This window comes from Loxodonta africana, chromosome 3 (assembly GCF_030014295.1).
Source record: "Loxodonta africana isolate mLoxAfr1 chromosome 3, mLoxAfr1.hap2, whole genome shotgun sequence".
Classification (NCBI taxonomy): domain Eukaryota; kingdom Metazoa; phylum Chordata; class Mammalia; order Proboscidea; family Elephantidae; genus Loxodonta; species Loxodonta africana.
This window is the reverse complement of record NC_087344.1, coordinates 84,054,270-84,078,363: the sequence shown is the minus strand read 5'-3', so window position 1 is coordinate 84,078,363 and position 24,094 is coordinate 84,054,270. Positions and strand designations below refer to the sequence as shown.

General features: G+C 44.1%; 2 protein-coding genes across 3 annotated transcripts in view; one reads left to right on the top strand and one right to left on the bottom strand.

Annotated features, from left to right (window-relative positions):
* TEX38 (testis expressed 38) lies at positions 1-6,227 on the bottom strand. Its single transcript, XM_064281919.1, has 2 exons — positions 5,262-6,227; positions 1-4,106 (listed from the first exon to the last, which is right to left on the bottom strand). The coding sequence occupies exon 2, from the start codon at positions 1,163-1,165 to the stop codon at positions 461-463; it is 705 nt and encodes a 234-aa protein (XP_064137989.1). The 5' UTR covers positions 1,166-4,106; positions 5,262-6,227; the 3' UTR covers positions 1-460.
* Positions 6,228-6,278: 51 nt separating this feature from the next.
* ATPAF1 (ATP synthase mitochondrial F1 complex assembly factor 1) overlaps positions 6,279-24,094 on the top strand; it is a 43,783-nt gene continuing 25,967 nt past the window's right edge. For both annotated transcript variants that reach the window (XM_064281918.1, XM_003411195.4), the window contains exons 1-5: positions 6,279-6,595; positions 9,350-9,458; positions 13,845-13,895; positions 14,941-15,003; positions 23,467-23,517. In XM_064281918.1, the coding sequence (XP_064137988.1) occupies positions 6,279-6,595; positions 9,350-9,458; positions 13,845-13,895; positions 14,941-15,003; positions 23,467-23,517 (591 nt within the window). The remainder of the gene's footprint in view (positions 6,596-9,349; positions 9,459-13,844; positions 13,896-14,940; positions 15,004-23,466; positions 23,518-24,094) is intronic.

Below are 24,094 nucleotides of genomic sequence, written 5' to 3'. Positions count from 1 at the left end.
AGTTCACGCGGTAGTTTCATGACAACTTGGTTTGCCTGCAACATGGCCACTGTGAATTGCCATAGATTGTGCAACCTCAGCAGCTTGCACTTTTGTGGCAACTGTGCTTAAAATCCCACAGAAGAGCAGCTCTTTTGGGTACCTAGCCCAGAGCTTGGCTGATATTATTGGTCTTTAATAAATACTGGAGGGATATTGAGCCCACTCACCCACAGTGCTGGTTAGTGAAACTCAGTGACCTTCAGTTTGGTTTGCAAAGAGCCCTTATCAAAGAGGGGAAGGATATTGCCCTTCTAATAGCAAATGAGACACAAATGAGCCTTGGACTTTTTTTTTTAATCTTTCATTAACATGACATCCATATGAGCACTGACCTCTGTGATGATACTGCCCCCCTGAGGTTGGCTCCATTTCCTACTCTGCCCCAATGCCTGCAGCTTCCACTCTCAGTGAGAGGATCCTACAGTTCTGAAGCAAAAGGCTTGGCATTGGCACAGTGGTCACCATGGGCCAATGTGGGGAGGGAATGGAAGTGGGTGTTCCTCTCAGGACAGATGGCCAAAGGGTAGGAGACAGAATGGTTCAGCATGGGGGGTAGGTTGCATAGGGACAGAGCAAAGGGCACCTCCTCAAAGATGGGAATTGAAAGTGGGGAGTTGGCCTGAGGCTGCGGTATTGGGGTGGTTAGGGGCTGTTGTGGCATCAGCTGCAGTGCAGGTTGCATGGGGACAGGGGCTCCCACTTTGGGGCTACTGTCTTGGACAGCATGGCTGCTACCCTTGGGGACATCCAACTCCCACAGAGGATCTGGATTCTGGGCCTCAGTCTCAGTCTTGCTGACAGCAGGAGGAGGCCCCATGTTGATGGCTGCATTCATGCCATACTGCCGTCGCTTGTTAATCCAATACAACAGTGGGCTGTAGGTGAACGTGGCAGCTCTCATCACATCCACCCACTCCTGGGCACGCTCTTCTCGCCGCAAGTTCTTCCTCCAGTGCAGGAAGAGGATGCAGCCGCCGGTTACCAAAGAACACAGCCCCAGGAATCCAAAGTACAATGAGACCCACACTAAGACAGTAAGAAAGAAAAAGAGGCAGGCTGGCTGATACCTCTGGCTTGGAGCCTGAACTGTTTCGCGTTCCTCTCCTTGACTTAACTCATTCATCAATCACTCCATCCTCTTAACCACCCTGTGCATTCCTTCCTTCCCTCATTGACTTAACCTCATCATTCTTTTATTTAATCACAGCTAGATTTCCAGGGAGCTTAGAGGCTACCTTTATCTCTCTATAGAAAGGAAAACTAGGTATAGAGGGGACATGGCCTACCTAGGCTTAGACAAGCAAACCTCTGGTTCCCAACTCAAGACCCAACCAATCCATCAAACAGAAATCTCACTAAGGGCAGGGTCCATCAAGGAGGTAAAAATTCACCAGTTTAAGGAGGCACCAATCTTTCATACCATTCCACCACACCCCTTTACTATTCAGCTGTGATGGGCCTGGAGTACTCATAGTACTCCCTCTGGTCGGGATGAGAAACATGGTCTCTGCCCTCAAGAAATCATTTGTTTTCTAGAGGAAACCATATCTTAACCGCTTATCACTCCTCCACGCAGGCAGCCATCACCCCATCCATGCAGAGGGTCTTCCCTAATTGCCCCCAAGCCCAAGGACACAAGGCAAGAGGCAGGAATTGGAGGGGCATTTACCGCCAGGGAGGCTCAGGTCCTCCCGTGGGGAATCCATAAGGTTGAGCCTTGATACCCAGCTGTTGACTCTGAGGAGACAGCGTTCACCCACCTGCCCTTGTCCAGCCAATGGGACTCCCCAGAATGTCCAGGCCCCATTGTTCCCTAAGGGAGAGGTCACTGGGTTCTGAGCATCGGGTATTCCAGGGGGCAGTGCTTATAGAGTGGCCCTGGTTTGGTGGAAAAAAAAGGAAGGAGCTTTATCCAGTAGGGTCTCATGGATATGGTATTTCTCTACTGCTTCTATCAGACTGACTCAGCCACTGAATTGTCTGCCCCCAACCCTTATGGTCAACCCACAAAGCAGTCCCCCAGGAAAGGGTCCTAGCTCCCTTAGGGGCTTATCTATATAGCTGGTCTTTAGGGAGGAATTAATGGATACTTATCCCCAGTGGGCAGTGGAATAGGGAACACACTATTCCCAGTGGGCAGTGGAATAGGGAACACACAGTGTTGGCAATTCCTGCCCTCAAGAAGTCTATGACCAAGTTGTCAGGAGACAACCTGCTCAAGGGAACCAAGCAGTCAATACCTCCTTCCTTGGCTCCAGTCTCTCTTTTGTTTGGTTGCCTTCCTTCAACAAGTATTGGCAAGTGTTTCCTGGACATCAGGCCCTGTGGGAGATCTGCACCGTCTGGCCATACATTCCTTTCCAGTCTCATCTCTTTCCCCATCCTTCACACGTCTTTCCCTTCTGGCCAGGCCAGACTCCTTTAGAAACCCCACTTACATCTGTGGAGTTTTACTCACGCTGCTCCCTCACCCAGGCGCTCCCCTCCCCACTGAATACCTGCTTATCCTTCAAGGCTCAGCTCAACCTTTACTCTGTGATAGTCACTTCAATTGACTTCCCAGAATCACATCATCTTCTAATTCGAAGGGACTTTGAGAGTTGTTTAGTCCAACTCCCATCAGATATTTGAGTCCTCGGGGTAGATCTACCCTACTCAGCAACTAATCCCTCCAGGACTTGCTTAAGTCAGGGACTTATTCACCTCCTGAGGCAGTCTGAACTATTTAGGGGCAGCTCAGTTAGAAATCCCTTCCCTAGTTAAGCCCAAATTAACCTCCCTGTAGGATACATTACTGGTCCTAGCTTGGCCTCTTGGCACGATTTAATTACTGCCTCTTATAGTCACTGAGCATGTGACTTGGGGCAATATTCACAATAAATTTCTCTCCAGGTTCTGCTTACCCTTGGCTCACGTCCTACCTTGTGGTTCCTCTTCTCAGTCTCCTTTCCTGGTTTCTCCTTTTTTCTCTGATCTCTAAATGCTAGAGTGTCCTAGGGCTCAATCCTCCATCTACATTCATTCCCTCAGTGATCTCATCCAGACTCATGACTTCATATAAACACTGGCAACTCCCAACTTTGTATCTCCAGCCTGCTCAGGACCACTCTGAACTCTAGACTTATGTACCCGACAGCCTGCTTGACATGCCTCCTTGCCAATCTATTAAATATGTCAAACTAACATGTCCAAAACCAAACTCCTGATCATCCTCTAAAACTCCAACTGCAGCCTTCCTCCTCTCCATAAATGCCAACTCAGTCCTCCCAGTTGTTCATGCTAAAATCTTTCAAGTTATCTTTGACTCTGTTCATTCTCTCACACCCACATTCACTCCATTAGCAAAATCTTTAGGCTCAGCTTTCAAAATATACTCAGAGTCTGACTACTTTTCCATCACTACCACTTTAGTCCAAGCACCACCATCTCTCATTTGGATTACTGGTCTCCGTGTAGGGTGACTAATCATCCCACTTTGCCTGGGACTGAGGAGGCTCCTAGGCATGAGATTTTCAATGCTAAAACCAGAGACGTCCCAGGTAAACTGGGACAAGTTGGTCACCCTAGGGAGAGCTACCATCCTTGCCCTCTGTGCCCTGTATTCCATTAGAGGCCGGAGTGATGTGATCCTTTTTAAAAGTAGATCGTCAAAGGAGAATGAAGAACACCAAGGTCACACAACAACTATGAGCCCAAGAGACAGAAAGGGCCACATGAACCAGAGACTTACATCATCCTGAGACCAGAAGAACTAGATGGTGTCCGGCCACAACTGATGACTGCCCTGACAGGGAGCACAACAGAGAACCCCTGAGGGAGCAGGAGATCAGTGGGATGCAGACCCCAAATTCTCATAAAAAGACCAGACTTAATGGTCTGACTGAGACTAGAGGAATCCCGGCAGTCCTGGTCCCGAAACCTTCTGTTGGCCCAGGACAGGAACCATTCCCGAAGACTACTCATCAGACATGGAAGGGACTGGACAATAGGTTGGAGAGAGATGTTGATGAAGTGTGAGCTACTTGTATCAGGTGGACACTTGAGACTGTGTTGGCATCTCCTGTCTGGAGGGGAGATGGGAGGGTAGAGAGGGTTAGAAACTGGCAAAATGGTTACGAAAGGAGAGACCGGAAGGGCTGACTCATTAGGGGGAGAGTAAGTGGGAGTATGGAGTAAGGTGTATATAAGCTTATACGTGACAGACTGACTTGATTTGTAAACATTCACTTAAAGCTCAATAAAAATTATTAAAAAAGTAGATCGTGTTACTCCTGCTCAAAACCTACAGTGACTTCCCTTCTGACTCAGATTAAAGCCCTAAATGATCTTACAGTGCCCCCCACCCCCCCATACATTGTTCATCTTATCTCTGTTCATCTCATTCATTCCGGGAACAATAACCTCCTTGATGTTCCTCAGGCAGGGCTAGCACGCTCCTGCAATGGGAATTTTGCACTTATTATTCTTTTTTTATTCTTTCTACATGGAAGGCTCTCCCTCCAGATACCCAAACAGATCATTCCTCATTTCCTTCCCATCTCTGCTCTCTTCTCTCTTTCTCCTTCCCTCCGCCCCCTTCCTCTCAGCCTACTTTTTTTTCTGCACAGCATGTGTCATTCCTTAACATTATATATTTGTTTATTCTGTCTCACCCCGCTAGAATGTAAGATCCATGAGTTAATGTAAATAAGGAAATACCTAAGAATATCAGATAATGATAACTGCTTTGAAGAGAATAAAATGGTAATGGAATAAAGTATTTAAAAGGGTGAGGATGTATCAAGAAAGGTGTCTTTGAGGTACTGGTATGTGAACTGAGCCCTGAATGGTGAGGGACAACCATGTGCAGATCTAAGCAGAGTGAGCAGCAAGTGCAGGGACCCTGAGACAGGTGCAGGCTAGCACATTTGAAGGACTTATTAATCTTAGGGTCCAACACACTTTTCCCAGCTCAAGGCAAGTCCCAGTGCTGATCTTCCTGAGTCTGTAAGTTTGCTTGAACAGAGATGAAAGATCTGCCCATACCCTTGAGAAGTCTACAATTCCAGGGGATTTCTGCAGGGTAAGACCCAGACAGGGCTTCCATGCAAGGCAAACTGATCAGTGCCATTGCAGAAGGTCTGCTCCAGGCCTGACCCTGTCCTGGGAGCAGCTGAGACACGGAGATGTTGGTGTCACTATCCCCGACCCCAGGAGCTCACAGTGCCAGGAATTCATACCTGATTCAGGGAGTGAAGATGGTAGCATTTGAGCTGATGGAGAGAAAGGAGAGAGCATTCCAGAGATCAGAAGCAGTCTGAATACAGGCTTCTCAAAGACAAATCCTGGTGTCTAGGAGAGGAGAGGGGCAGTGGTGGTCCAGTTGCAGAAGTCTCGCCTTCCACGTGGGAGACCTAGGCTGAATTCCTGGCCAACGCGCTTCCTGCACAGCCACCAGCTGTCTATCAGTGTTGCTATGATGCTTAGCCACAATTCAGTGGAGCTTCCAGACTAAGAAGGGTTAGCAAGAAGGGCCTGGAGCTCTACTTTCAAAAATCAGCAAATGAAAACCCTATGGGTCGCAAGGGTCCGATCCCATTGTGCATGGGGTCATGAGTCCACTCACCGGCAGGTAACGTTTAAGAGAGGTGAGTAGTTCAGTTTGGCTTAAGTTTAAGGTGGATGTCAGGGGGCTAAGAGAGACAAGGCTTGTAGAGGCAAGGTTTGGGAAGCAGCTGGCATCCTGAAAGAGTTCAGCACTTGGCTAGAACTTGGACTAGTCACTTAAATGACCCCCAGCCTCAGTTTCCTTCTCTGTAAAATGAGAATAATACCTTCCTCACAGGATACGAAGCAGATCAAGTGTCCTGCACGTCCTTGCTCAGTAAAGACAAGTTGCCGCTGCGATTACAGTTGTCGAAAGGGCCTGGTTGCTGATGGAAGGCTACAATAGCGAGAACGAGAGCCAAGACAATTTAAATCGGAGCAAGCTCCGTGAGGATCTGGAGGTCCGCACAGGCTTTCATGAGGAGAATTGGTGCGCAGAGGATGCTGGTCTCGAGCGGGACGGCGTGAATCCAGGCAGGCTCCCCGGAGGGGGAGGGTCGTGGGAAATAGGGCGCCGTGAGCGCGTGGGGCGGGAGCCAAAGCGACTAGCCCCCTCATCCCCTACGAACATCGCCTCGCCCTTCCCCCCCGGAACTTTGGGCGCGCGGAACCTCGGTGCTGGAGCGCGGGCGCAGCAGACCCGGAGGGCGATGGAGCGAGCGCGCGGGCCGCAGGGTGAGACCGGCGCGCCCGCGGAGGAGGGGGCGGTCATGGCGGCTCTGCCGGCGGCGGCTGGGGGCGCGGGCCCGGCCGTCCTGCAGGTGGCCGGCCTCTACCGGGGTCTGTGTACCGTGCGCAGCCGCGCCCTGGGCCTGGGCCTCGTTTCACCCACGCAGTTGCGCGTATTCTCCGTGCGCCGCGGCTCGGGCCGGCCTGCGGGGGGCGCGGACGGCAACCGGGTGGAAGCCGAGCTGGAAGCCAACCCCTTCTACGACCGCTACCGCGACAAGATCCAGCAGCTGCGCAGGTGCGGACCAGGGCCCGGCTTGCGGGGTTGGGTCGAAGAGCGGCGCCTGGCGCGGCCATCTCTCTGGCCTGGCTCCTTCAAGCCTTACAGCAGCCCAGCGAGATGGGCACTGTTAGTGTCCCCCCTCTTCAGATGGTGTATATGAAGCTCAGAGAGGCTGAGTCACTTGCTTAAGATCACACAGCTAGTTAGTGTCAGAGCTGAGAGTCTCTACCAATCCTTGGCACTTTCCTCAGTTTCTGTCTTTGTGCTTTAGTTCTCAAAATGCTCAGATGGGCTCTTATGACAGCCCCGAGATGCAGGCAGCTCAGGGAGACCTGTCCCCATTATTGAAATGAGAAAATGGAGCCTTCTGGGATTAGAACTTGACTTGCTCGGGGTCACATACTGAGTCAGCTGTGGCCTGGCCCAGAACTAGGATTCCTAGGCTTCTAGCTGAGGGTCCTGACTGCAGGGAGTGGGGGTAGAGGGTCAAAGACTAACAGTATCACAATTGGATCATCACCTGAACCCTCTCCTTCAGATGAAGAAACTGATGTTGAGAGAGCAGGAGATTTACCAAAGGTCACACATCTGATCGAGGTGTAGAACGTAAATCTGCCTCTGAATCCAGGGTTCTACCACTTCCCTCTGAGATTCCAGAGAGAAGGACCTGGAGAGTGGAGGGGGTTGAGGTGGGTGTGAGGGGGCTGTGGGAGGATCTGAAGAGGTCAAGTGGGAAAAGCTCAAGGAGATCAACGCTGAAATGAAAGGGGCTTAGGAGAGAATTTGGCAAGTTAGGCAGGCAGTTGTCTTAGGAGAGGTAACCAAAGACTGAGTAAACCAGTCTTTGAGTTCTGTCTCCCCTCTGCTCCTACTGCCTTAATTTACGCCTCTGTCATCTTCAGCCTGGACTATTGCAATCACCCTCTAACTAATCTTCCCCACTTCCAGTCTTGGGCCCCTTCACCCCAGTGCATCTCACTGTTACCGTAGTGATCTGACTCACTTTTTGGAAGAATGATGGAATAAATGAATGAATGTGTATTTTTGCTCTCCTTCCAATAGCATTCAAATATGCTCAAGTATCTGTCATTTTAAAAACCTTACCTTAACCTGCATTCCCTTCCAACCTGCTCTCTTTGATCCCTTTCACAAACAAGTATCTCAGAATTGTCTACACACGCTATGAACACTGTATCAGTTCCCATTCGTTCATAAAATACTCATGAACAAATGAATGACTGGCTTTGCTCTCCTTCCCTACTAGATCATTCCCATCAGCATTCTTACATACCCTATTATCTCCTGAAGCACGAGCTTTCCAGGGCACCCCATTGGCCTCTAGATAATGTTCAGATCCCTTCGTGTTCCACACAAGGCCTTCACACCCTGTCTCTAGCCTCACTTATTACCAGAATGTCCTTGGGGGCACTATGCTCTAACACAAAGGAATGAGGGTAGGGGGAGCGGCAGTGTAAGTGAAAGTATAGAGATACGAAACCATCTCAACCCTCTGGGGGAAGTTTTAGCAGATTTTCATCTTCATACCTACCTATAGCACTCTACTTATTTACATGTCTGTCTCTCTCAACAGATACTAAACTCCTTGAGTAGAGACTCTGTCTTACTTCTGTATCCCTAAAGCCCAGCAAGGTAACCAAAAGGCAACAGACACGAAGTGAAGTTTGTTGTATGAATGAAAAGGAGAAGGGAGAGAGTAAGTCATAAAAGACACTGAGTGAGACAAGAGCGGAAAAGATGGGAGTGCTCTCCAGATTCAAAAAGGACAGTACAAAGTTGAGGTGGAAGAAAAGCAGGGCCAAAAAAGGGTCACCAGAACCTGGGCCAGGTTCAGGAAGGGGCAAGACAGGACCTGGCCTTAGGTCCTAGACCAGATGGGTAGGGTATCATGAAATGTTTAAAAAGGAATTGCAGTCCTAATTGGTTACATATACTCACCAATTGGAGCATACTCACTAAAGCCAGGCTCTTCGAGGACCCAATACAAGCCTGTTGTAAGCCACTGGCAGGACTACACTGTGTACCCTCCTGCCCTGTTCCAGCCCAATATCTGGGTTTTTGCATCACACTCTTCTTTGGTGAGCTGAGAGAATTGGACCCAGCTCCAGGCACCCAACTATATTTAGGGTGTAGATAAATTGGAGGATGTCCAGAAAGCAGGTCCACAATGAGGAAAGATATACAAATCATATATGAGGAGGGGCTGAAAAAACTGAGGAATTTACCCTAGAGAAGAGGAACTTAGGAGGTCGCATAGAAGGAATGAAACATTTTCTCTTGCTCCTGAGGGTAAGAGTGACAGAGAGATAGATTTTGGTTCAGAATGTTTTCCTAATAAAAGATGTCTGAGAACTGGATGTGTTCAAGTAAAAGCTTGACACCTAAAAGGGATGCTGTAGGATTCCTGCCTGAGGAGGCGACCCAGCAACATTACTCAAAGTACCCTTTCTCACCCTAAGAATTCTAAGTACCTCTGAGGGATTAAGCCCTTTGTCACCCTAGGGAATAATCTGCAGGGGGAATATGCTACACAGGCCCCTTGAGGATTGATAGTAGTTCGAGAACTGGATTTCTGTTTTCACTTCCTTGATTTCTGTGCTCAGTCTTGAGGCTCAGTCCTAAGTAACTGAAGGCAAGTCCTTCAGCTCTGAATGCCTCTGTACTCTCTCTGTGGAGGTAGAATATGATGCTTCGTTATTTCAAAATCGGATAAGGCCCAGGTGGTTTAACCTTTGGTTTACCTTCCATCAGGTCTGACCCCGCTGCTTTTGAGTCTCGCCTGGAGAAGCGCGGTGAGCTTCAGAAGCAGCCAGTGGGGCACTCCAGGCAAGGTGACTTTATCAAATGTGTGGAGCAAAAGGTAAGACCTACCCCTTCTGTTTATATGGTTGGCTCACCAGAGCTCTACCCTACTCTCCACCCTCCCCCAACCCACAACCTTATCCTGGGAGTGGGCTCCTTGATAGGCCAGGTGGATGACATGAACATAGCCTTTCTACTGGGCTCAGTTTCCATCTACAAATGTGTTTCCTACTCTTTCTGGGCAAGGTGCTGTGGCCATGGTGGAGATGTAGAGGGATGAAAGGGGTAGTTCCTGCTCCCCAGGGGTGCAGCCTAGTGGACCGAAGCAAGGCACACATGCAGCAGGTGGTAGGGACCAAGAAGATTTCCCAGGGGAGGTGGGATCTGACCTAGGCTAGGAAGGATGGGTGGGATTTTGATGTAGAGCAGTGGTTGGCAAAATTTTTCTGTAAAGAGCCAGATAGTAAATATTTTAGGCTTTGTGGACCATTTGGTCTCTGTTGCTACTACTCAGCTTTACTGTTGTAGTATGAAAGCAACCATAGACAATAAGTAAGTGATTGACGTGGCTGTGTTCCAGTATAACTATTTACAAAAACAGGTGGAGGTTTAAAATAAATAAATAAATGGAAGGCTGGATTTAGTTTGCCAACTCCTGATGCAGAGGAATTGCCTTAAACAGAGGAAGAGCTTTGAAAGTAAAGGTGGGTTCAGGAGGCAATCGTGTAGCTTGCCCAGTTAAAATGGAGAGGAAAGCACTGGGGCTAAAGAAATAGGTTAGGCATTCACCTCCAAGCTGAGGCATTGGGGCTTAAGGAGTGGAGGCAGGATAGCTTACCTGCTAAGAGAATGCTCTCTGGAGTCAAATGCCAGGGACTGAATCCTAGCTCTTCCACTTACTAGCTGGGTGACTGTGCGCATATTATATAAACCTCTCTGTGCCTCGGTTTGCTTATCTGTAAAATAGGTATAATAACAGTACCTACATCGTAGAATCATGATGATGATTGAGTGAGATAACTACATGCAAAGTCCTTGGCACGTAATATGTACTTAATACATATTAACCATTGTTATCCTTAAGTAAGAATCAAAGCAGGAGTAGAACGTGTTGAAAGCTGCGCATGGGAAGATTAATTCAGTGTTTTTCAAACATTTTGACCATGACCCATAATATGAAATATATTTTACATTACAACTCACTGCATACGTATGTGTAGGGTTGTATTGTTTTCAAAGCAATGCTTGCTTTTACTATGTGTAATGTACTCTTTATTTTCTCTTCTTTTAAAAAACTCTGACCTCCATCCACTAAGTTGATTCCACAGCCTATGATTTGAAACACTAATCTAGGGTGGTTCACAGAACAAACTGGATTGGGAGAGGCCAAAACCAGGGGGAATGTGCTGCAGTAAGCCAGACGTGGGCTGCTGAGAGCCGGAAATAAGGTAGTTGGAGTGGAAAACCAGGATTCTGTGTTAAAGTCGACTCAAAGATGTTTATTTTACATGAAAAATAATTTTTTTTTTTTTTTGCCTTGGGCATCCTATTTTTAAGAGAACTCACTCATTCTTTTAATAACTGGTTGAGTTAATTAGAACAAGGTCAGTAGTCAGTGAGTTAATCATCGCAAGGTGGGTGAGCAAATTCAGCCTCCTGTGACAAACATCATTTACAGCTCTGTAAACAAACAACTCTCTACTACAAATATTTTAACAAATGCAATTTCCGGTAATAAACATTTATTGTACCCAAGTTACGAGTCGATAACTCCTGGACATATTGCGGTATTATAAGCTTTCAATATTATATAGGAAAGCTTTGTCCGTTATTGTAAACAGACTTAGAAACTCAAATTAATGATAATAAGATTCAGAGTAAGTAAAGATTTCATTTAAATTATGGCAACTCTCAGGTAAATACTTGCTTACTATCTTTTTTATCTAGATAGACGAAGGCTAATGACTAGCCCTATACTCTTCATTTCCAAAGCCTTTTCTTTACTTTCAGTCATTGATTCCTACCACATTGGACTCAGCATCCCCCTTTTATAAAAAATTTTTCTTTTAATTCTCACTTTTCTACCCTGAAATGAAATCTAGACAATATAACCCACACATAATTTGGGGGATGGGAAGAATCAATATAATACCCTAACTATAATATCAGGAAAGTATTTTTAGATAAAATATGAATTTTAATATGTAAATTCTTATTTTTGGGCACAGCATTATTGTGAAAACTAATGTAGTCAGCTACATTTCAACTATGCTGGCTGGTATAGGGATGTTGGTGACTTCAAAACCATGAGCTGTGTTATCAGTGACCTGAGATTCCACAATGTACAGTCTTCTCTCAGTTGTATACTAGTTGCATTTCTGGCAAACTCAGTGTTTATTAAAGCCAAGTTTTTTTGGTTTTTTTTTTTTTTTAAAAAAAGGCTAAATGGAGTTAGGTTCTAGGCCCGAAAAACCCCATTGCTGTCAAGGCGATTCCAACTCATAGTGACCCTATAGGACAGAGTAGAACTGTCCCATACAGTTCTACATCAGGAGCACCTGGTGGATTTGAACTGCTGACCTTTTGGTTAGCAGCTGCAGCTCTTAACCATGCCGCCAGGGTTTCCATTCAAGGCCCAGGTAATTATAAAAGGTTTTTTACTTGTAAGAATGCCTGGCGAGACATTGAAAAGTTGTGCAGGTTGAGGGAAATATTCTTCATTATTTAGAACTCGTCTGCAGACTGTAGCTCATCTAGTATCTGGTGGTACCACTGCCCCTCCCATAAATGCAGGTATTACCATCCATTCAGTTGTTATGACAACAACAAAAAATTGCCCCCCAGATTTCCAAAGCATCTGTAGGGGGCAGTAATACACCCGTTTAAATGTTGTGTGAAGTGCTCGACACTTTTGGCTTATACTTTCAACTCTAATTTTAATTACCTTATTTCATCTATTCTGAAGCCTACATTTTTGTTTTTTTAGTTTCACATTTTAATATCTCTGAAATTGACATGAAAGTATTATGTTATTGTTTAACTGACATCATTTTCTGATACATAAAATAATGGTGCATCTTAAATCATTGGCATCTTAGCTTTGATAAAATGTAATACACTTATACTTGGTAAAGTACAGGGTCACTGGAAAAGAGGAAGACCCTCAATGAGATGGATTGACACAGTGGCTGCAACAGTGGGCTCAGGTATAACAACGATTATGAGCATGGCACAGGACCGGGCAGTGTTTCATTCTGTGGTACGAGGGTTGCTATGAATCGAAACCAACTGAATGACAGCTAACAACAACAACATACTTGGGGACTTAAATTTTTTATTTCTACAAGTGAAAATGAAACAAAGAATGGTTTGGAGGGACATTGTGGGGAAAGAATACATGGAGTTGGATGCTTGGTGATTAAAGGGTAAAGGCATCTGTGCAAATGGTGGCCTTTGTTTCGTTTTCCTGGTACACCAGAGCATCAGTGATATGAAGATGAGATGAAAATGATTCTTTCTCCTTTGGATGTTACATATAGTGATGAAGCTGCATTAGGATGCTGCCTGTGTATAGGGGTGTGGCCAAAAAGACTAGAGTGTATCCAACAGGTTTTCCTACACCAATTTGTTCTTACAGGTTCTGTGGGCATTGTTTCTGAAAGGTTTGGATTCATTAAAGCACAGAGCAACAAAAGGCAGACTTTTATGCCTTAAGAGTTTTTCAGCGTCAGAATCTCAGGTGTAGACTGTACTCCTTTGCTCTGAAAGACCTGATCTTGGACTGTGTTACTAAGACTTAGGACAACCCATCCCTACAATTAGAGACAATTCAAAATAGGACTTCCTGGCAGTGGCCTTTATCGGAGATAGTGGGCTAGGAGGGAAAATAATCACTTTCAGTTGTTCTTGGCCTTTTCTAGGCAGAGTCTAATTTGAGTAGAGAATATTAAGACTGAGTAGTGAAAAACACTATGTAGTCAGCTGAAGGACACCTGCCCTCAGAAGTGCTGTCAGAGATAAGAAGCAGCTGTGAGAAATACATCTAAGTTTCTCATCTGTGCTGTGGCTCAGTGTGGAGCACATCAGAGGGCAGAGCACAGGTAGCCCAAGCAGGTCTTACCCTGGGAAGGAGACCCTCAGATCCACAGTAGCAAGTATAGAATGGACTCTCGGTACTGTAGATGGAGCTTACTGACTGAGAGAAATCCCTTCTCATCTCTGCATCTCAGAATCTCAGTCACTGAGGGAAAATACTCCAGAGGAAAGTTGTCTCACAAACGACAACTCTTAGAAAAGTATGTACAAGATATTATATAGAGTGGAGAGAGCCGAGTTCTCAGGTATAAAATTACCTAATGGGAAGTTGGGTACCTCATCTAGTGTGGTGGTCTTTTTATTGTGAGTAAAGTAGAAATTAATACCGTTGTCTCATCATGTATTTCAGACAGACACCTTGGGGAAACAGCCTATGAGCAGAGGATTCACTAAGGACAAGGTAAGTTTTCAATTAGATAGAGAGACCCAATTCCGAAGTCATGTGGAACATCTGTAACAAGAGGCTGCAGATTTGAACATATTTACTGTAGTTTAGTAATTTCATGTAAGGTGATTTTCTAGCCATAGAGATGAAAAATTTTTCATAGTTTTTTTCGTGTCCTTGACATGACCCCTAGCATAGTGTGGGTCCTGGGAGTGCTAGAGGAAATGTGAAGAAAATGTAGTGATGCCCTTTTCTATGGGGAGTAGCTTTAAAGACAAAAAAAACATGTTTACGCTGTTAGTGATTTGCAAATAAGGAGCCACCCCTTGATAGAGTAGCAGTTAAATTAAAAGTAACATCCAAGCTTCCTGCTCTCATCAGCTACAAAGTGCTGCAGGGCTTACTGATAAGGGTGAAGCATTTGGGAAGTCGTGTCATGTTGTGTTGTGTTAGTTGCCATTGAGTCAGCTCTGACTCATGGAGACCCCATGTACAACAGAAGGAAATGTTGCCCTGTCCTGTGCCATCTTCACGATCATTGGTATGCTCAAGTTCATTGTTGTGGCCACTGTGTATTTCGATTGCCTTCTAACATAGGGGGCTCATCTTCCAGAACTATATTGAACAATATTCTATTGTGATCCATAGGGTTTTCATTAGCTAACTTTCAGAAGTAGACCTCCAGGCCTTTTTTCCTAGTCTGTCTTAGTCTGGAAGCTCTGCTGAAACCTGTCCACTGTGGTGATCCTGCTGGTATTTGAAATACAGGTGTCATAGCTTCTGGCATCATAGCAACAGGAAAGCCACTACAGTACAACACACTGACAGATGGGTGGTGGTAGGAAGTACATTGTGACTTATAAATACTCCTCAGAAATAGAAAAGTAAAAATCTGCCTGGGCTGGAGGGCTTACTTCCTCTGAGCATGCAGGTTTTCTTATGCTTATTCTCTACTTACAGCAGATCTGCTTAACTCTCATGACACGTTGCTTCCCAAAAGCTGATAGAATTAAACGGTTTTTTTAATTCGGGATATTAATTGTCTTTTATTTTCTTTCAGACTCTCAGTTCAATCTTTAACATTGAGATGGTGAAAGACAAGACTGCAGAAGAAATAAAGCAGGTAATGGATGAAAATCAGTTGGTATACCTTATGAAAATGTGAACCGAATCTTTTTGTAGAGAGGACCATACACTTCCTGACACCTAGCCAAAATGTCGTAAAAGGCAAAGGTGAATTACATAAAGAACGGTGGCAAAAGAAAACTTGCCTTTTGTGATCTCACCCTGTATGTCTTATCAGCTCACATTCCCCCTTTATTTTTTCATTCCTATTGCCCATATCTTATTTTAAATCACCAGTACTCTCAACCTGGATTACTATACTACCTCCGGATAAATTTCCCCGCTCCCACTTCTCCCATTTCCACTTCACTTATCAGATCGTTACCAGTTGAGTCCTCTTAAAGCTTTGCTTTCATTATGGAGAAGCATAGTGTGTTGGGTAAGAACACAGACTCTAGAACCTGGCTGCGAATTTTAAATCATTGCTCTGCCACTTGCTAACTTACTAGATGAATGACTTGGACAAGCTTTTCTGTCTGTAAAGTATAGGCAGTAATACTGCTTTTTTCATAGAGTTATTGGAGAGATTTAAACTAGTTAGTATTTGTAAAGCACTTGAACAGTGCCTGGCACAGAATAAATGCTATATTTGTGTTTTTAAATACATGAATAAAAATAAATATGTTAGTACCCTGCTCACAAATGTTTAGTGACTCCTCAGATTCTTTTTCTTGGCATTTAGATCCTTCTATTATCGTTGGACCTTCTGCAGGAAGCTTCCTGGACACCTTCCTTCAAAGCATTCACAATCTATCCTGCCTGTTTGGTCATTCCATACATCTTATTTTACATTGCCCTTCACATTTTCATGTCTGTGATTCTTTTCTTTCTAACTAGCCTACAATAAGCTATTTACTGGCATTCCTTATAGCTCCATGAATTATATTTTAGGTATATTAAGAGGATCAAAATAATAACAATTTACTATATGTCAGGTACAGTGCCCAGTGCTTCATATGCATTATTTCGCTAAATTCTCATAACCACCTGGTAAAGTAAGTGCTATTATTCCCAATTTACGACTGAGGAAACTGTGACTTACAGGTATTAGTTAACGTAGTTAACGGCAGAGCTGAGACTCAACCCCATCTGTTTGACTTTGCATGATAGGCCCTTATAGAAAGTTGTTCCAGTTGCCATGAGTTTCCTTTGGATGCTATGTCACTCACTTCAAACATTTATTGAATACCTATTAAATGTCAGGCTCTGTGCTAACACAGACAAATGAGAGGATCCCCCATCCTCAAGGAGTTTTGCCTAGTGGAGGAACAGACACAAAAACAAATAAGAATAGCACAGGGTTCTAACTTCTCTTAATAGAAGCTTATACAGAGTCTCAAGAACTCAGACTGTGCCTTTGGGAAGAAGTGCCAGTGGAAGGTGAACCCCAAGCATATAATTTATGGGAGAGAGAGACCTGGTGTAGGAGTAGCCCAGGTTCATATTACAAGTATCATGGAGACTTATAAATTTAGATACAAATTTGTATTCATTGAAATAATTTTTGGGTAACTAAGGTCAACTACATTAGGAATAATGTATCAGTCTCATATATTTCAGTGTTGGTTCATAAATTGCTAATATCACAAATTAAATCAAAGTAAGCAGAATATGCTATCCTTAAAATGAGAAGACAGTATTTTGACATGCTTAAAAAAAAAGAGCTAAGCAACCTTATAGGCTGGTTTTATAGAGCATTAATAGAGTGGTTTGCCCAAGTCTGGAAGATAATAGTCCTGTGCTCTGTTAGCCCACACCTTGATTGGTGTCTTTACATGGAGCCCCACATTTTAAAATGATAGTTGAAAAAGCAGAACAACTGTAAAGGAGGGTGACCCAGTCTTCAGCACCAGCTCACTCAGTTGTCACTTTGACTATGATGCCTTCCCTGACCTATGCCTTTGCTAATACTATCATTCCCTTCTTTGAACTTGTCTCTTATCTCCTACCTGTCCATCTTTCCAGCCTCCTGTTCACCTGGCTAACATCTGATCCTTTTCCAGGATAGAACCCAAGTGTGTTCTCCTCTCTGGCACTCATTCTCTAACCTGGGCTAAAGGCCTCTTCTTTGCCCTCAGAGCATCCTGGGCTATGGCTGTGTTGCATTATACTTCTCTGTTGCCTAACCATAAGCTAGACCATGCGCTTTTCAGGAGTACAGATGGTGTCTTTTATTTCTTTGCCCCCTGTGCCTGGCATATAGGGTAATATATGTTCAGTAAATCTCTTTAAAATTAATGAATGACTTCTGGAGCCCTTGACATGTAGGTGATAGCTGGAGCCATGGGAGAGAGTGAGAAAACAAGAATAATAGGCTACTAAGGCTGGAACCTGGGAAACTTTAACAACTAAGGCTTGAGAAAAGAAAAAGGAGCCAGTGAAGGAATCTAAGAAGGAATACTCAGAAAGGTAGAAGACAAGTTAAACCAACTGCTGTCAAGTTGATTTCAACTCCTGGCAACCCCCTGTGTGTCAGAGTAGAAGTATGTTCCACAGGGTTTTCAGTGACTAATTTTTCTGAAGTAGATCACCACGCATTTCTTCCGAGGCATCTGTGAGTGAACCCAAACTTCCAACTTTTCAGTTAGCAGCCAAGTGTGTTGACCAGAATAGAGTTATGGAAGTTAAGGGAGTGGTTGATGCTATGAGATGTTGTGCAGAGGCTAAGCAGGGTGCAGTAAATGACCACTGGGTATGTTATGGGGTGCAGTGCTATGAATTGCTTTTATATGGCCTTTCTGGCCATGGTCTTCTAACTCCCACCACATGATTGGGTGAAACTATGCAAAGAAGGTGCTGTGGCCCACCAAAAGGATTGGACAGCTTGCAATAATGCAGAGAAGATGCATGGTACCCTTGTGAGGGTGGGCCATGCAAATAAGGTATGTGGAACCCTAACAAGGGGATTGGTCACTTTTGCCATCCCACTAGGCTTAAATGAGCCATCCCACAGGCAGAAAAGGGGGACCTCACTACCACCAAGAAGAAGAGATGGGAGCAGAGTGCATCCTTTGGATCTGAGGTCCCTATGCCAAGAACCTCCTAGACCCAGGAAACAGAGAGAGAGAGAGCTGTAACACCAGAGATGGTGCAAGATGGCAAGAAGGAATGGCAGAGAAATGGCAACAGCAGAACCAGTAGACCAGCGTGAGATGGCGCAGCAAGCTTCCTGGCCCACAGAGTAAGGTGGTTATTGTGGGTGTGCCAACCCATAGAGTGAGAGCTGAGCACCTTTGAGCAGGAGGCTTCCTGGTGGAGTAGGGGTGCCTTTGGGCACTTGTCAGCAGAGCTAGGCTTGGTGTCCCACAGAGCAAACAAGCTGAGTGTCTTCAGGCTGAGGATTGCTGGCAGAATGGTGTGCCCTTGGGTACTTACTGGTGGAGCTGAAGGGCTTTATAACACTTGCTCAAGCAGGGCAGAGGTAGGGCTGCAGGTCAGAGGGAGGCCTGCCTGCAGGCACGGCAGAGAAGAAGTTGTCCTAATTGAAGAACTGTATCCTGAGTCATTTCTCATCCTGAGTTGTAACTTGTTACTTCCTTAATAAAACCCATAATCATGAGTATTGTCTGCGAGCTCTGTGTGGCCATTACAGTAAGTTATAAAATCCAGCAGAGAAGTAGAGAGTGCCATGGAAGGGATGGCTGGTTCCAGAATTGGTAAAAAGATGGAGAGAGGAGGTATGTCTGACCTCTGCTTCATAGGACTCAGCCTTGGGCTGTTGATCTCGATTCTCCTTCCCCCTTTTCAATTTAGAGAAGGTCAGATGCCCCTGCTATACCGCCATTTTTATATGGGACCACCACCTGTCTGTCAGTTTGTTGTACGGTGGTGGCTTGCATGTTACTGCTGTGATGCTGGAAGCTATGCCGTCAGTATTTCAAATAACAGTAGGGTCACCTTTGGTGGACAGGTTTCAGCAGAACTTCCAAACTAAGACAGTAGGAAGAAGGGCCTGGCAATCTACTTCCCCAAATTAAGCAATGTAAACCTTATGGATCACAAGAGAACATTGTTTGACTTGTTTTGCTTTGGACACAGCATCAAGAGGGTTCAGTTGCTAGAGGAGGACATCATTTTTGGTGAAGTACAGGTCCAGTGAGTGTGAAGGGGACCCTCAGTGAGATGGATTGGCACAATAGCCGCAACGATGGACTCGAACATGCTGGCGATCGCAAGGATGATGCAGGACCAGCATTGTTTTCTTCTGGTGTACATAAGGTTTCCATAAGTCAGAATTGACTTGATGGCAGCAATCTAAATGTTTTGGGAGGAACAGGGGAAGGGGTAAAGGTGAGATTTTCGTGGGTTGCTCAAATGAGTATAAACTTTTTTTTTAATTGTGCTTTAGGTGAAAGCTTAAAGCTCAACTTAATTTCTCATACAAAAATGTATACGCGTATTGTTATGGGACAGTAGTTGCAATCCGTGTAATATGACAGCATACTCCCTCTTTCCACCCCAGTGTCTGTCTAGCCAGCTCCTGTCCCTTCCTACCTTCTCATCCTGCCTCTGGACAGGAGTTGCCCAGGAGTTGTGTATCTGCTTGAACTAAGAAGCACACTCTTCACGAGTATTATTTTGTGTTTTATAGTCCACTCTAATCTTTGCCTGAAGAGTGGGCTTCGGGAATGGTTTTAGCTCTGGATTAACAGAGCATCCCGGGGCCGAGGCTTCAAGGGTTCCTCCAGTCTCAGTCAGACCGTGAAGTTTGGCCTTTGAGTGTAAACTATTTTTAAAAATGTAGTATTTGATGGACAGGGGGAAGAAGGGAAATAAAATTCAAGGAGAGTCAGAGTTGAGAGAGGAATTTTTAAGTTGTAGAGAAATTTGGATATATGGAGAAGGCGCTGATGAAGGAGAGATTATAAGAAGAGAAAGGAACTATAGTTGATGGTACAAAATTCATGAAGAAATGAAAGGATAGAACTGATGGCCCAGATGGAAAAGTTAGCTTTTGGAGTATGTGGGAAATAGCTAGTTTCTCAGTCTAGAGGTTTTCAAGCACTATGGTATCATTTTTTGTGGTACCATCTGTCAGACCAAATGAGTTCTGAGGTGATTTTTGACTGAATTTTGTGATTTTAGGACAAATCTTTTCACTTGTTTTCCCAGTAACGGGATATGTATTACGAGATGATTAGAAGGTCAGTTTGTAGCTAGGTTTTGACTTCTTTCTGTCTGTTATTAGGTTGGAGGGTAGGGAAGAGTACAAAATAGTGTAGTGGTAAAAAGGCTTTGGAGTCAGACAGATAGGAGTTGGAGTCCTGGCATCATTCCTTACTACTTTTGTATCCTTGGGAAAGTAATATCTCTAAGCTTCAGTTTTCTTATCTGGCATGGGGAAATATTAATACCGAGTTTACAGTGCTATAGAAGGTGAGACTTGATAATCCACATAAATTGATTAACATAGTACCAGAAACGTTGTTATTGTTGTTGTTAGGTGCCGTCAAGCCGGTTCCAACTCATAGGGACCCTGGCTTGGGTCAGACGCACCTTGATCCTTAAAGTGACATCTTTGCTTTTTAACATTTTAAAAGGTCTTTTGCAGTAGATTTGCCCAATACAATGTGTCTTGATTTCTTGAACGCTGTTTCCATGGGTGTTGATTGTGGATCCAAGTAAAATGAAATCCTTGACAACTTCAGCCTTTTCTCCGTTTATCATCATGTTGCTTATTGGTCCAGTTCCGAGGATTTTTGTTTTCTTTATGTTGAGATGTAATCCATACTGAAAACTGTAGTCTTTGATCTTCATCAGTAAGTGCTTCAAGTCCACTTTACTTTCAGCAAGCGAGGTTGTGTTATCTGCGTATCGCAGGCTGTTAATGAATTTTCCTCCAATCCTGACGCCACGTTCTTCATATAATCCAGCTTCTCAGACTTGTTTTAAGACCTCTTTAAAGTGTTGAAAAGCAAAGATGTAACCTTGAAGACTAAGGTGTACCTGACCCAAGCTATGATGTTTTCAGTTGCCTCATATGCACGCAAAAGCTGGACGATGAATAAGGAAGTCGGAAGAAGAATTGACACTTTTGAATTGTGGTGTTGGTGAAGAATATCGAATATACCCTGGACTGCCAGAAGAATTAACAAATCTGTCTTGGAAGAAGTGCAGCCAGAATGCTCCTTAGAAGCGAGGGTAGCAAGACTCGATCTCACATACTGTGGATATGTTATTAGGAAGAATCAGTCCCTGGAGAAGGACATCATGCTTGGTAGAATAGAGGGCCTCTGAAGAAGAGGAAGACCTTCAATGAGATGAATTGACACAGTGGCTGCAGCAAAGGGCTTGAGCATAACAATGATTGTGAGGATGTTGCAGGACCAGGCAGTGTTTCATTCTGTTGTATGTGGCATCACTATGGGTCAGAACCGACTCAGTGGAACCTAATAGCAATAACATCATCATCATAATCATTGATGGTGGTGATGGTAGTGGCCATCATCATAGTGATTCTGCAAAAATCTTCCAGCTGGTATCCCTGGCTGTAGTCTCCTACCTCTTATTCTGTTATGCAGAAAGCCACCAGTTAGCTCTTACCATGCTACACCTTGCTCAAAAGCTCCAGTGACTCTAAGTAATTTGGAACTCCTTACCCTGGTTCTGAAGGCCTCCAGTGATATGATGCTAAGTGATAAAAAGCAAGACACAATATCCCATATATATGCTATATACACTATGAAAGAAAAAATATTCTGAAGAGGACATACTAGAAATAATTATATAAAAATAGAAACTGATTTTGTTAGGGTGGTAGGACTATGGATATTTTCTCCCTTTTCCCTATTTTCTAATTTTAAAAATAATTTCATTAACTTCTATGATAAAAACATATTAAATAACAAAGGCAAAGAAGCAGAAACATACAAAATGTAGTAAGGAAATCATGAGTTGTTGGATTTAATCAGAGATTAGAAAATATATTGGGAAAGAGTAGAATGAGGCCAGAAATATAGATTGAGGCTGGATCATGGACACGCTCTGTGTTCATGTTTTTTCCTACTGTTATTTTGATTGTCCTTCGTGCTTTTGCACGTTATTGTCTCTGACTGAAAAGTCTTCCTCTCCTCATCTGTGACTCCCAAAATGCTTCCCGTCCTCTAAGGCTGAGCTTATATACCTCTTCCTCCGTGTAGTCTCCCTTGATCATTTCAATCAAAAGTTATCCTATGAGATGCTTTTGTACTTTATACCTCTCATAAAGTGTCTAGGATATGCTGTGTCATAATAAGGTCATTTACTTATGGCTTTATCTCTGTCCCTAGTTAGCAACCCTCCTGTAAACAGAGTCTCTGGGTTGTATGCCTGTAACCCAAAAAGTACTCAGAAAAATGTCTGCTGGTTGATGAGTGATTGGGAATACACCTACTCCACACTTATTGACTATCTCATTATCCGACATTTCACGTTTACGACAGTAGTAAAAAATCTACTATCTATTTGTGCATTAACAATGTATGTCAGGCAGTAACAAACACAGAGGTGTGAGGCAATAGTGATGCTGACTGTGATGGTTATGGTTATGATTTTCGGTAGTTTGGCAGTTATGTAATGATGTACTTTGGCAGTTATGTAATGATGTAGTCATCCTCCATTTTCACAAAATGTTGATTTTCACATAATGACCTGGTCTTGGAACCTAACCATGTTGATAACTGAGGAGTGGGTATATTTTCTGCCTTTTGGTATTTGCGTGATGAAGGTCATCTGTGCCCTTCTCATTCTTTGATGCCATCCTGAGGTGGGACTTCTGATCCAACAGAGCCTATTTCTTCCTCACATGGAAGACTTTGTGGAAACAGGATTCCAAGAGCTGCGTATTAGAAGGCAGTGCTAGCTAATAAAAGCTGCCATTTATTTGTAGTGTTTACTCTGTGCCAAGCACTGTGCTAAGCACAAATCTGTGTAATTTTAGTTAGTCCTCATAATAATCTTGTAAGGTTATTGTTGCCATTTTTATGGTGTTATTTAGAGATTTTTTTGAAATTTTCCCAAGGTAGCATGGCCAGTAAATGATTGGAGCTGGGTTCACACCCAGGTCCAAATGACTGCAGATCCTGGGCTCTGAGCATTTGCTGTCTTGGTCTCTGGAAGAGTCCACAACTGGCTAGGGAGGTGTGAGTTTGGGGAGGGAAGAGAAGATATGGAAAAAAAAAAAAATAGATTGTCATACACAAACCACATCTTGAGTGGAATGATTAACAAGGTTATTAGAGTCAAATTCTCTGACAGGAATTTGTTATTAAGGGTCACAGTTTAATCAGGTAGAAGAGAAGACGGTATTAACTCTTTTGTGTAATCATATACTAGTAATGAAAGCGTTATGTTGGATTTTTCCTCCCCATTATCAAATAGCATATTATGCTGAGAAATAAAAGCTGTCACCATTTCTTGGTGCAGGTTGTGAAGATTACCCACATGTCACAGACACTCTCTCTTTTTTTTTTTTTTGGTACAGATTTGGCAGCAGTATTTTGCAGCAAAAGATACAATCTACGCGGTTATTCCTGTAAGTAGTTTGGAGGGGAAAATGAAAGTGTTATAATAGGAAGGTCAATGCTCTAACCTTAGCAGGCAGTTGCCTTTACTTTTCCTATGTTTATTTCCTCTTGAGAACTTGTATATTACCGCTCTGAGGGTTTTTATTATGCCCTGAGCACCAGAGATTGGAAGCTCCATATGGTATGTTTATGGTTCTTGTTTTCCCTCCTTCTGGTTTAGAAATGTCTCTTTGAGTCAAGGCTTGGACAAGGGAGCATGGTGTAAGTTCATGTTGCCAACCAATTTCCAAATGCCTTTTATTTCTTTTTGGTGTTTTCCAAAAGACAGGGCCTCTAGAGTAGCTTTCTTCCCTGCTGGTATGTAAATGACTATGCCCGAGCTGACTTGAAGCCTGCTCGTAGGCTTTTTCTGGCATTTCCCTAAGCAAGTGGCATTTTCTTGGTTTTTCCCTTCCTGAAATTACTGTCTTAGATATTGTCACTCGCCACTGCTTGACCATTGAGATCTGTGACTGGGAAGGAGTGCCGCTGGCTTTCTCTGGTTTGGTGCCCTTCTGCTGACCTCCACTGTAAGAAAGCATTTGA

Bases quoted from the DNA above. Each gene is read 5' to 3' on its own strand.
- TEX38 (XM_064281919.1), bottom strand. From the start codon at position 1,165: ATGAATGAGTTAAGTCAAGGAGAGGAACGCGAAACAGTTCAGGCTCCA.